Consider the following 13,848-nt stretch of genomic DNA (forward strand, 5'->3'; position numbering starts at 1 on the left):
ATTAAAAAAAAAATGTCACTTTGTGGGATTTGTTTACTATATTGATCACTTGTTTATTTATTAAAAATATTGCCTGTTTTCATGTAATAAACACTTTAAAATGTGATTTTAAGCTTGTTTTTATTATAATTACTGTTACTATTAATAATAATAATAATTTTGCATGCAAAACTGTGCAGCCCTTTCCTATATCTCTATCCATGATATTGATCCATAATAGAAGGATGATTGGATGAGGGATGTATGTATGGATATCTATCTATACAGATGTACAAACAATATCAAACTATACAGATAAAATAGTACTGAATTATGTGTGTTACAAACAAGTGTTACAACTAACCCCTCTGTCTGATACAACTAACCCCGCATATGGGGTAAGTTGTAACATTTGCACTTCTGTCACTTTCAGTGCAACTGTACGAAAATGGAAGGTCCTAGAAAAAAACGTTAAGTGTTCATTTGTAGCAGAGATGTGTATGTTTCTTGTGTAAAAAAAAATATTAATCTAACCTAATTATTTTTTAAATGATTGAGCCAAAACCAAAATGCGTTAGGTTGTGCCCCGCTCTCCCCTACTTGCAAAGCGACAATCTTGCTCAATGCTCGCTCACCAAGAAGAATGATCCAGAAGTCTTTGAAGCACTTTTATTTTCTGATCGCTGAAATGCGTTTTCTTTTCTTTTTGAAGACATCTTAGAGAAAAAGGAAGGAGAGATTCTGCAATCTGCACCATCAACTATAGGCTATTCATGTTAGCAATACTTCTTTTCTCGATTAACATGGACTGGGCGTTTTGACTTCCTCCGTTCAAATTCTTTGGGTTGAAAAAAGAAAAAGTAATAAAGAGTCTTTCTGTCTGGTAGACATGAGAACGGCGCCGTCTAGAGACAAAAGCATATCAGTTTATTACAGTATGTCCACTGTTCAGTTTAGATTTTGACAAAGACTGACAAAACACTGCTATTTACAGTTAAGTAATAGTGGTTTAAAAAAATAGTTGTTCAGGTAAGTAAATAAAAATATTTACAATTGTACATTGTAGATAAAAGTTATTTCTGTAGCAATGAATATTTCACAAAATGCATGTGATACAATTTTAACATTTTGTGTAAAACAGTTAAATGGAAACGTAGTCAGGATACAATAAGATTTAACGACTTCTCAATTTATTTGCTTTCTGTGCTCTCTTTTCCCCAATAAGGTAAAGATCCTATAGTATATGCTGCTTATAGAAAAAGACTATAATTTAAATAGAACATAAATTATTTCAAACAGGGACGGAGACCAAAGACTTGAAAATAAAAGCACAAACCTGAACAAAAATCATAAAAAAATTAAGCCAAAAGATCCCCAAACCATCACATCTTAACTTGTTCTAGAGAAAGTCACTATAGCCTCATCGTTAATGCCAGTGATAGATAAATTAACACTTAATATTCTAAAATGTATATTTCTAACAGTTTGTTTAATACTTACATTTTAATAAACAATGAACATCTCTCTTATTTACCGTTTATTCAGTTTATTGTCAAATATTTCCCATTTCATAAATCTTTGTTTAAAAAAAAATAAAAAGTAAAAATTGCCACTCGGCTTCAGAATTTTTCATTTCTTTTAGTATAACAAGCAACTTTACATTTAAAACTGAGAGACTTACAGTGGTAACTCAGTCTTGAAGACTGTTGAGCTCAGTTTGACCACCAACTGTCCTGAGGAGAAACATTTGAGGCAGAATATTTGCCTCATAACCTTCATAAACATGTGTTTAATGAAGACTGAGAGATTATAGTTAAGCAATGAACAGTTATAACTTAACCCAGGGCTCCAGCTGGGGAATTTCACCTTAACTATTGCAATAACTTAACTTACAAACAATCAAGGAGAATTGTAGAATAAACAAATATGTAAACTGGAGGGAGTTTGTCAGCTGACCAATCTTAAAGGATTTATGAGACAGTGGATAACTGTGTCTGACAGCATTATCAACACAAGGGAGACACACAGGTGCAATACAAATAATTTTATTAACAAAAAGACTGACAAAAACCATGAGTGGATAAAGAAATAAAGTACATTAGATTCATAGAATGTAAGTGATTAAGTTGTTGCTATGACAGAGTTATCTGATGAAAAGAAAAACTTGTGAAGATGAAGAACAGTATTCTACTTTAAACAAATAAACAAGATTATTTGTTATTAACTGAATCAGCTATACATCAAAAAGTAAGTTTTTTTAAATAATCACATACTAATAATATAGGCTACACTAAAGTTAATGCCAAGGTCTCTAGAAAGAGGTTTGGTTAAAGTGCAGCATTTTTTATAGATTTTAAATCTAAACAATTGTGATGTATGAATCAGAATAATTGGGCATTTACTGAATAAGTTTTGTATGTATGCTTCTCAGAGTTTTCTGTACAGGGGGTTATTTTCATTAAAAGCTGCATGTAACTGGCGAAGTTCATTTGTGTCAGCAGTGGATGATTGACAGGCAAGCGGAACTTTACTTCAGTCTGGGAAGCATTGAATGCTACTGTTAAATACACCCACTAGCTGAAAAATACAGTATATTGTATATTATGTTGTGTATATTTTTAATAAGAAAATAATGAAAAAACAGCTTTGTTTTTTAAAATAAGGAAATTAGTTTTGCTGTAATGGTCACTTGCAAAATAGTAAAATCAACATGAAAAAGAATTGATAAAATCGTGATTTTCCTGAAAAAAATCGTGATATGATATTTTTGCCATATCTCCAACACGAAATTAAAGAGCTGCAAGTAATCTTCTATGTGTCTTTTGATTCGCATTAATGGCACAATTGTCAGCAGGTTTATTAGACTGCTGCCCCTTTAAGACCAAATGCAGATATAACAACACACAACATATTTTCTCCTAACTATTTACGCTCATTTAAGACAAACTGTGTTTAAGTGAATATACAAGCCGTTCATTTTGACATATTTTTGTGTGCATTTGATGGTTTAGACGTACACAAAGCTTAATGTATAATTTACTTGTCTTTTGCTGCCTGTTTTGGAGCACACACATGAGTCACCCTGAAGTTGGCGTTTCTCGTGCGGTATTAGTTTACAGCAATCACAGACTGTGCCGATTCTGACGTGAAGTTTGGGTTTTAGGGAGGAAAGAATGCTCACCGCTGTGAAGGAAAGGAATTTGCGCTAGACGGAACGTGGCTAGTTTTTAAAAGTTTTAACCTCAAATATATTATTTTAATTTTAAAATTAGATTAATATCACAGCCCTGAAGTGTAACCAGACTAAACTTTTGTTTAGTTCTATCGGCCATTATCACTAGTGGGGACTCTCTCCCTCACTCTGATTGCGAATAGCAAAAAAACATCACAGACAATGATTTAATATTATCCCATATCGCATAGCGTGGTTAAGATGAAAGGGCAGTGATCAACAAACCCCCACCCAATTTTTTTTATTTTATTACTGATCTGCATGATTCACGTGGCTCATGATTTTAGGCCGATTATTCCGGAAGAATCTCATCCCTGAAAATGTCCACAAATGGAAAATGACAGTAAGGCATAAAGAAATCATGTAGCCCACAACAATTTAACGTTCAATATCACTTGATACATTTTGGCAATGACAGTTATGATTAGCAATATTTGAATTGCTTCAATATGGATGAGTTTAATTCCAATATCATCATGATTGTAGGCCTTATACTAACTGTCTTTATTCTTGCTTCATCTCAGCTCTGACCAAGATATTCTCAATCCATTTCACCTGTAAATAAAATAAAATGATCATTTGTAAGAGCACTAAAACAACAGTAATCATTTAATATCTCTTGTGTACATGTATATTTATAATAATGCAGTTACATTAGTAGTCATTTTAAATAGCCTAATACATAAGAGCTAGTATGATAAACTTTACATTTGTCAAAGCAGTGTGGTTTGAAGCAGTTTAAATTTGCTATTAAATACATGCATTTCTGTATAATCACTGTGAATTCAGAAGATGTAGGTTTAAATGGTCTCACCAAAATCCCTGTTCATTTTAAAGATATAAAACTGATAGTCAGTTGAGAATAGAGTTTATATATGAATATAGAATGTACATTTTAGATTAAGTTGTACAGACATCAGATCCTCACTAGGGCTGTCACTTTTTATTCGATATTCGAATATGCATTCGAACATGACGTGAAATATCCGTATTCGAACTATAAATAAACTATCCGGTTTTTAAAGTGCCATGTAGCGCGTTTATTTTATTTTATTGTTTGACATCTCATCCAGTAGAGGGCGCTCTAAACGTATTGTAGCATAGGCCCATGCCAAATCAAGCGCGAATAATAGCCAAGCCAATACATTCTATGAATTACATTAGCCACCCTGTTTTGAAAATGGAAGAGAACGCACATGAGCGGACAATTACGACCCCAACTCACCTAAAAAGTAGTGTCTGGAAACATTTTGAGTTCTACGCCGTAGATGGTAAAATAACCGTTAAAGATAAGGTAGTTTGCCGAATTTGCAAAAAACGGTTTACATACGCATCCTCGACATCCAATCTTCGCGCTCACCTGTCGAGTTACCATCCAAATGAGGCAGCGGCGTCAGAGACACAGCAGACGGCCAGAGCATCGCCAGCCGTCCAACATCGCATGACTGCATACTTTCCTGCACAACCGGTCGGCACCTTGCCAGATGCACGGGTAAAGGCCATCACCGATAAGATGGCAAGGTTTATTTGCAGGGATATGAGACCTATAAGTATAATTTCGGGAGACGGGTTTCAGGACCTCATAATGGAACTGGAGCCACGATACACAATTCCATGTCGCACCACTATGTCAACCCGCATAGTAAAGTTGTATGACACCACACGAGAAAACATTAAGACCTTACTGCAGGACAAGAAACTCGCTCTAACTACAGACGGGTGGACATCACTGGCCACACATGCTTACGTGACAATCACAGCTCACTTCATTTCAGACACATGGGACCTCGAGAATTTCGTTCTTTGTACGAAAGATCTAAGGGGAAGTCACACAGCTGCCCATGTCGCAGAGAGCATCAGCAACACCCTGGACGACTGGGATATATCCCGTGAAGCAGTAATAGCGGTCACCACAGACAATGCGCAGAATTATGTGAAAGCCATACGCGATTTAGCCCTCATACATGTACCTTGCTTGGCGCACACTCTAAACCTAGCCGTGCGCAAAGGACTAGACGTGAAGGCTATTGATACTGCCCTTTCTCGCCTTAAACAGACGGCAGCTCATTTTGGAAAGTCTCCTGGTGACTGCTGCCTGTTAGAGGCAAAGCAGGAGCTTCTCGGACTAAAAAAGGAGAGACTGATAAATGACTGCGTCACGAGATGGAACACGACATATGACATGATCTGCCGTGCCTCCGAACAGCAAGCAGCCGTGGCCGCGGTCATTTTTGAAAAGAAAATGTCTCACTTGGAACTCAGCACTTCGGAGTGGTCTGTGGTTGAACAACTAAAAGACACACTGAAACCTTTCAAAATTGCAACTCAGGCCCTCTCCACCGATGCCTACCCTACAGCATCCGCCGTCCTCCCTCTGCAACATGTTATGCTCTCTCAGCTGACCACTCCTAACGCAACACAGAGAGCAGCTATCAAAGAAATGAAAGGTAGGCTTGTCATTTTCGTTCTATTCCTTTTTAGCACAGGCTAATTCTTAACATTAACGTCCTAATTCCATTAATGTCGAAATTATAATTTCGTTAAATTCGTTTTTTTCGGGGGAATAAATAGAAAATTGACAGTTAATATAACACGAGCTAAAAATAAAACAATTAGTTTCAGATACTGTTATGTTTAAAGGTATAATTGATAAATAATAATAATAATAATTGATTCATTCATTTTATTTCCATTCTTAGCGAGGATGGTCGACAATTTCAAACCGCGCTACAGTGAAAACAGCAATGAATGGATGCTTCTCAATAAAGCGGCCCTTCTGGACCCCCGGTTCAGCCGCTTGGTTCACCTTTCGCCTGGACAGAAACACCTCGTAATTGAAAGCTTATCTCAGGAGCTGAAGGAAGCTGAGAGTGAGATCGACGGCGATTGTGCGCAAAAGAGGGAAGACGTGGCTCCGGCCTTAGGTGCCATGGGAAGCTTGTTTGGGGACATGTATAAATCGATCGACTCGCCCACACACAACACTAATGGTATCCAGGAGCTTAAAAACTACATGACTGAACCTCCTCTCCCCGCAGACAGCAACACGCTGCATTGGTGGAGAGACACAGGCTGCAACAAATACCCACTTCTCTCAACATTGACGCGCAAATACCTGTGTGTGCCAGGCACGTCTGTGCGCTCCGAACGCGTGTTCTCCACCGCGGGGAACATCGTGAATAAAAAGAGAGCCGCACTTGATCCAGATCAAGTCGATAGATTGGTGTTTCTAGCAAACAATATAAAAAAATGAATTAGGCTGCTATATGCCTTACTCCTGGCTGCTGTTTAAGTTGTAACGTTATGGTTTGTGCCGTGCTGTTCCGATTCAGTTTTTTTTCATGTAGCCTAATGTTGTGATTGGCTATGCATAGTGGCACTAAAGTTGATTACCAGCTGTTTCAAACATGAAGTAAAAAAAAAATGTTCAGACAGGCTATGACTGTTAATAAATATGTGATTGAATCTCCGTTATGTGTTTTTTTTTTTTTGTTTTTTTTTTTGGGGGGGGGGGGGGGGGGGTCGTAGATATTCGAATATATTCGAATACATTGCCTGATATTTGATATCCGTTCGAATTTGATTTCTCTCAAAAGTGACAGCCCTAATCCTCACACATTTCTTAAAGTTTGGAAAGTAAAGAAAGCTTCAAGCAATGTGACGTGATGCTTGTCACAGTAAAAACACACAAGAGAGACACATTGATCATGTGAGGCTGGACGCTGTGAGCTGAAGCTGGAATCTGCTCTGAGTTTACCAGCGTTTTACAATCTGTGTACAACTATCAGTCTAGTTTTGTTCTCTCAAATTCAAATGATGTTCTACTGATGCAATTCATAAAGCTATTGTTCAATAAAGTTGTTTGTTCCTTAGTTCTTTTTCTCTCCAGAAACCACTAAAGTACAAACCTCGCCCCCCGGCTGATTCTAAAGATGTCATAGGTCATGTCAAGCCAAGTCACCTTCATTTATATAGCGCTTTATACAATCCAGATTTTTTCAAAGCAGTTTTACAGTGATAACTGGAAATTAAAGCAACAGATTTTTTTGGGGCTGTAGAGCAGCTCTAGAAGAAAGTCATTGTCCAGTTTAAGCAAGTTCAGGGTTGATTCATTTCCATTGTAAAAAAATGTATAGGGCCATTTACACGAAAACAGAAAACTCTGAATACATTCTGGCCGTTCATTTGCATGACACCGCATTTTGGTGGCCTGAGAACGCAAACTTTGAAACATGTTTCAAAGTGCAAGTTTTTGAAAACAATATTATCATCTCAGTGTAAACTTCAAAAACGTGAAAACGGTGACGGCGTGCACATATCGTGTTTAGTCTGTGTGTGCATTTGAATGCGTATGTGCGCAGACGCGTACTCTTTCTTTACAAATTGACATCGCCAACTTCTTGTCTGGCCTGCATTATACAGCGTTTTAACCTTAGAAGCATTACGGTTTTTCACAATCAGATTCATCCATGATTTGTCTGAAGTCTGAAGTCTTCTTGTCAGGTGACTGTGATTGACCAATGACTTTGAATTAGCTGTGGGGCGGGCTTGTGCTTAACTGGTTTTCAATCAATTTAAATTTTGCCCACATTGTTTCAATAAAACTTAATTATATTTTCCTTGCACAAATATTGAAAGACTGTCAGAGATTAATGAAAGTATTTTAACATCACTGATGTTTACTCACCTCAGTGTACAGTTTGAGTCTCGTATCACGTCTCTGAGCTGCTTTGAGTCTCTGATCATATTGTCTCTCAGATCAAGCTCTTTTAAAAACTGCAGTGCATTTGAGTTTGTCAAAGACCGAGTTAAAGCAGAAACATCTGTAATGCCACAGTCCTTTAGGCTAGAAAGAGACAAACAGACAGAGATCATCTTACTTTCACCAGATCACAAATCTGTATAAAGTATAAAGTGTCTTAGTTTAAAGTGTTGAAGTGTTTGTTAAAGAGATATTCCACACAAGGTTACAGTTGGTTTATGATGGTTTATTGTTTGAAAAGTTTAAAATATTATTATTTTTCCTCACAAACACCTATCGTTTTTTCTTTTTATCAACTGGTCGTATGGATAACCGTTGTGTGTGCTTTGTGTGATTTATGAAGCGTCATCTTTGGAAGTCTAGTACATAGAGACAGATTATTTATCTAAAAATCTTGTTCATCTGAATAAACTCATATACATCTGAGATGACATTAAGGAATGTAAATGATGACACTTTCAGTTTTGGGTTGAGTATCTCTATCGCTACACTACACTTTTGTGCCTCTATTGGTGAAAAATAAAACTAAGTACTGGAGTTACTTTTCTCTGTGTAAGTGTGTATGATGCAAGTAATTCCCCATGACATCCATACAAACAGCTCTAAAATACAGTTCAATATTACAGGTTTATCAAAGTGTATTTGGGTAAAGCCACAGTTTGGAAGACTGATCTTTTTGCACTCTCAGATTAATAACATGTTATTTTTTAAATAAATTAAAAGAAAATGCATAGTGTAGCTTTAAACATTTTGATTCTTTTAGTCGTTCCTATCTCGGGTGATACGAAGCACAAACAGGCCTGGATATACGGGGGTGTTGAGCACCTATTGGTCTTTAAACCAGACAGAGCACTTCAAGCACCTCTAAACAGATGGAAAGAGTTTGAAATAGACTAAATTGCTACAGATGTATACATTTATTTATTTGGCTCTCAAAACTTCTAAATTTTACTATTGTGTTGTGTGTGTGATTATTGTCTCTGTTTTTAAGGCTGTCACACTAGTTCTGTGTGCTGGAAGATGTCGTTTATTCTCTTTCATTTTTCTCTTTTCTTTTCTCTTTATCGTAGCAGTAGATTTATTTTCCACATTTTCACAATCTGTATTCTTTTTGTATTCATTCTTCAAATTTAACACAATAGACCTAAGTGAGGTTAGATGACATTTGATTTGTGTATGAAAATAACGCGGTTCGAAACATTTTTTAATATATATGTGTACTAAGATTTATTTTTAGTTAAAAGACATTTAAAATAAAGTGCAACAGAAGGTGCAGAGCTATAAACACTATTACTTGAGTCCTGTTGTCTTAAAATAACCTGTAAACTGTAATCTCACAGTAACTGCTGTACAGTAAAATGTTACCAACTTTAGTTTTTCCAGCTTGAATTCTGGGTTCATCAGTAGATCACTGAGGTTTTCCACTCCAGAGTCTCCTAGTTTATTCCAACTCAGGTCCAGTTCTCTCAGGTGTGATGGGTTTGATTTCAGAGCTGAAGTCACAGCAGAACATCCTTCATCTGTCATTTTACAGCAGCTTAACCTACATTTGGAGAAATGAGAAAAAGAAAATCTTCATTCAGTAAAGTTATAGCATCTTCATAACAAATAATGGACAAATTCCAAACTGTCTAAGGTAACATGTAACTATACCAGTGTCCAAAGAAGATATGGCAAGTTTTTATAAATTCGAGAGCAGAGAGGGAACGCAGCAACCACCATATTGATTAGGGCTGTGCGATATTGAAGAAAAATGCAATATGCGATATCTTGCTAAATAATGCGATATTCGATATGCGATACGATATTTATTTTTCTAAAATCAATTAAAATTGTATTAAGAGAAATCATATAACCAAAATTTCAAATTATTTAGGGGAAAGAAATCACTACAACTTTTGAAAGTGAACAACAGCAGTTTTTTTTATGTTGCATTAACACAAATTACATTTTAACATTACATTTCCCGACTGTGGCGATCGGAACCATATCCTTTGCCAGATAGCGTGTAATGGCCTTGGTTATCTCACTATGACGGCGGGAACTTACAGGATATGGTGTTATGCTTTCGAAGCTTGATGATATGGATTGTTGCTTGGGTTGGTGAACGAGGGTTGATTCACCTGAGCTTGAAGATTTTTCTGCCGAGCATTGCTGATACAAATCGTTGTGCTTTGCTTTGAGGTGACTGAACAGATTTGAAGTGTTTCCCGTTTTCGTTGCTACACGAGATTTACATGTTTTACATATAACTTCAGTCTGCATGTGGTCATCTCTTTTAAATCCAAAAAACTGCCATATCTTTGAGGTGCTTCTTCGTTTTGGCACTAAATCGTCGGCAGCAGCTGCGGATGTCTCAGGCTGGCTCATTTTATCATATTAGTTTGCTATGAGCGCGTCACTCACTGCGTGCTGGCTTGTTGATGGTCAGACGTCAGAGCAGTGAGCACGCGGCGCTATGCGCACGCACGCACACAACTAACGTCCGCATGTCAGATGATCTGTGTCGTAAAACTATATAGCTTTGTATTATTTTGTTCATTTATCGCAAATCATTACGATATGCATATCGCGATATGCGAATTTGCGATATTTCGATATTTTCGATATATCGCACAGCCCTAATATTGATGTAAGAATGTTATTTGTAAGAAAAGTTAATGGGCTGCTGGACTCCATACTGTGTTGTCATGATAACATTCCAAGTGCAGATAATGAGGAAATTACATTGTCTTTGTCTTTACCAAGTGTGTTCCAAACCGCTTCATTATGACACGCAAAAGCTCTGATGCCCTTAAAGTCCCCATTTCAAGGACTATCAGAGTGAGAAGGGCATAAGGATGCTCACTTACAATTGGAATTCACCAAAACTGTGAACTCAGTGTCTTGATTTAAACTGTACATGTGATTTTAAGAATTATGATTGATGTATGTGAATGTTACTGACCCCAAAATCTCCAGTTTACAGTGTGAATCCTTCAGTACGTCACATAAGTGATTCACTCCTGTGTTTATTTCATTTATACTGAGTTTCAGCTCTCTCAGGTGTGATGGGTTTGATTTCAGAGCTGAAGTCAGGATGAGACACTGTTCCTCTGTAATACTGCAACTCCACAGACTGAAGACAGAAAGAGAACAGACAAACTGAAATGCAACATCAGGCACTAGTTTAATTTCTGATACTCTGTTTTTAAGACTGTCACACTAGTTCTGTGTGCTGGAAGATGTTGATTCTTCTCTATCATTTTTCAACAATATCTTTTGTCAGTTTTCTTTACTCTTTATCGTAGCAGATTTCTACAGAACGACATTTACACAATCAGTACATTGTATCAAATTCTTCAACTTTAACGCAACAGACCTTAGTCAGGTTAAACGACATATTGAATGTCTATTGTGAAGGGCTATAGAGGTACTTTTTAACTGCGTTTGACTACACCACCCCAATTTTACTTGGGTAGGAGATCCCAAATGACTAGAGTTTTTTAAATATTTATTCACACACACACTAATAGTTATTACTAGTTAAAAGACATTTAAAATAAAGTGCAACAGAAGGTGCAGAGCTTTAAACACTATTACTTGAGTCCTGTTGTCTTAAAATAAACTGTAAACTGTAATCTCACAGTGACTGCTGTACAGTAGGCTATAATGATACTAACTGTAGAATCTCCAGTTTGCACTGTGGGTTCATCAGTAGATCACTGAGGTTTTTCACTCCAGAGTCTCCTAGTTTATTCCTGCTCAGGTTCAGCTCTCTCAGGTGTGATGGGTTTGATCTCAGAGCTGAAGTCACAGCAGAACAACCTTCATCTGTCATTTCACAGAAGCTTAACCTACATTTGGAGAAATGAGAAAAAGAAAATCTTCATTCAGCAAAGTTATAGCATCTTCATGACAAATAATGGACAAATTCCAAACTGATTTTTTTACGCCCTTCAATGGCAGAGGAGACATGATCTGTAGGGACGTTCGAAGTGAAAGTGAACAACTGAATCTCTTCATGAAGGGCCTTTCCACAAGTCTGTTAGTGATGGACTGCAGTGTTCACATTGCATTATTTTTTAAAGTGGTCAGATCACTGTTCTTTCCACACTACACGACTATCTGGGGTAACATTCAGTTGCTGCTGTGTGCACTGCACGATGGATCGGTTTGGTTACACATTGAATGACTTTACAATAGGAAGAATCACTGACAACTCTGTCTGGTCCGTGTAATGGAAAAATTGTTTTAATTGATCTTCAACAGATATTGTAATGAGAGTCACATGTTTCTATGTTCATATTGTGGTATGTGAACGGAAAATATGTGTATTTGAACGAGAGATAATATTTGTGTTTGTATACCTGTGAACGTGCAGGAGTGAGACACTTTGGGGACAGCTGGAAAGGGACCTTTGGTCCTTGAGGTCAGAGTGCATTTACTTTTGGTGGTATTAGTGTCAGCTACTGTAAGTGTTAATAGAAACTTGTATAACAATGGGTCTCTTATCTGTGGAATGCATAGCGGAAAGAAGCCCTGATGAATACGACATTGAAAAGAGTATAAAGGCTGCCGAGCTGTTCCTGACTTTTGTCTCACTCACTCCACAGGGTAATCATTTATGGTCATGTGACCCAGGGTGACGAGTCCCCGAGATTCAATTTAAAGACAGATGGCGGGAGAGTTTGAGTAAACATATGATCAGAATAATTCAAGTTGTTTTAAACATTTCACACATTTTCATCTTGAATTTCATATGAAGTTTAAATAAGTTAATAGGTCAGAAATGTTTTTAATAGTAGACAGTAAGGTAAATGTGACTATACCAGTGTCCAAAGAAGATATGGCAAGTTTTTATAAATTCGAGAGCAGAGAGGGAACGCAGCAACCACCATATTGATGTAAGAATGTTATTTGTAAGAAAAGTTAATGGGCTGCTGGACTCCATACTGTGTTGTCATGATAACATTCCAAGTGCAAATAATGAGGAAATTACATTGTCTTTGTCTTTACCAAGTGTGTTCCAAACCGCTTCATTATGACACGCAAAAGCTCTGATGCCCTTAAAGTCCCCATTTCAAGGACTATCAGAGTGAGAAGGGCATAAGGATGCTCACTTACAATTGGAATTCACCAAAACTGTGAACTCAGTGTCTTGATTTAAACTGTACATGTGATTTAAACTGTACATGTGATTTTAAGAATTACAGTTGGTGGCCAACCAGAATGCCTATTACCCTGCGGCAAAAATAAACCAGTCGCATTTCAAAGTCATTCGCGAAATAACCGCCAGGTGACGCAAAGGGACATTTAGCAAAATACCATAATTGCTGTATTTTAAAATGTAAGTGTGGGGCTAATGCCAATGAAATACTACAACTACAGTAATTTCCCAATAAGGCTACAACAAACATGAAAAATCAAAACAAGAGCTATTGACATTTGCTGTACAACAATGAAACAAACACAGATTTGGTGGAGTTGAAACTGCATGTCATTAAGTAATTAAATAAATACAATTTGATTAATGTTTTTTAAACAAACGATCATATACAAATTAGTCTACATATAGTACACATATAGACAATTATTTGTATGAACAGTGAACTATTATATATCTCTGTTTGTAGGATATCGGTTTATTTAAAAAAAAACAGCACAAGGTCTTGTTAAAAAAAACTTTTAAAAATGAGGCTGAATGAATGTGTAAAAAGCAGAATAAAACAAAAATGTTGGGGAAAAAAACAACTTTTTTTAAATTGGCCTATTAGGCTACAACAGAATTGCCCAGCAAGCATTAGCCGTCATTTCACCGTCTCGGTTAAATATAGACCCGATTTAGTCCGGCTATGTGTAACCCACTTCACTTCTAGACAAAATAACATTGAAT

At 36.7% G+C, this 13,848-nt stretch overlaps 1 protein-coding gene across 2 annotated transcripts in view; it reads right to left on the reverse strand.

Annotated features, from left to right (window-relative positions):
- Positions 1 to 1,912: 1,912 nt before the first annotated feature.
- LOC306988935 (NACHT, LRR and PYD domains-containing protein 3-like) overlaps positions 1,913 to 13,848 on the reverse strand; it is a 57,868-nt gene continuing 45,932 nt past the window's right edge. The window contains exons 16-21 of one of the 2 annotated variants that reach the window (XM_079594160.1): positions 11,636 to 11,809; positions 10,921 to 11,091; positions 9,343 to 9,516; positions 7,899 to 8,057; positions 4,572 to 4,755; positions 1,913 to 3,766 (exon numbers count right to left, since the gene is read on the reverse strand). In XM_079594160.1, coding sequence (XP_079450286.1) covers positions 4,605 to 4,755; positions 7,899 to 8,057; positions 9,343 to 9,516; positions 10,921 to 11,091; positions 11,636 to 11,809 — 829 coding nt within the window. In that variant the 3' untranslated portion in view covers positions 1,913 to 3,766; positions 4,572 to 4,604. The remainder of the gene's footprint in view (positions 3,767 to 4,571; positions 4,756 to 7,898; positions 8,058 to 9,342; positions 9,517 to 10,920; positions 11,092 to 11,635; positions 11,810 to 13,848) is intronic. The other variant, XM_079594161.1, reaches the window with a different exon arrangement.

The sequence above is a fragment of the Phoxinus phoxinus genome (genome assembly GCF_949152265.1).
Source record: "Phoxinus phoxinus genome assembly, chromosome: 20".
Classification (NCBI taxonomy): Eukaryota; Metazoa; Chordata; class Actinopteri; order Cypriniformes; family Leuciscidae; genus Phoxinus; species Phoxinus phoxinus.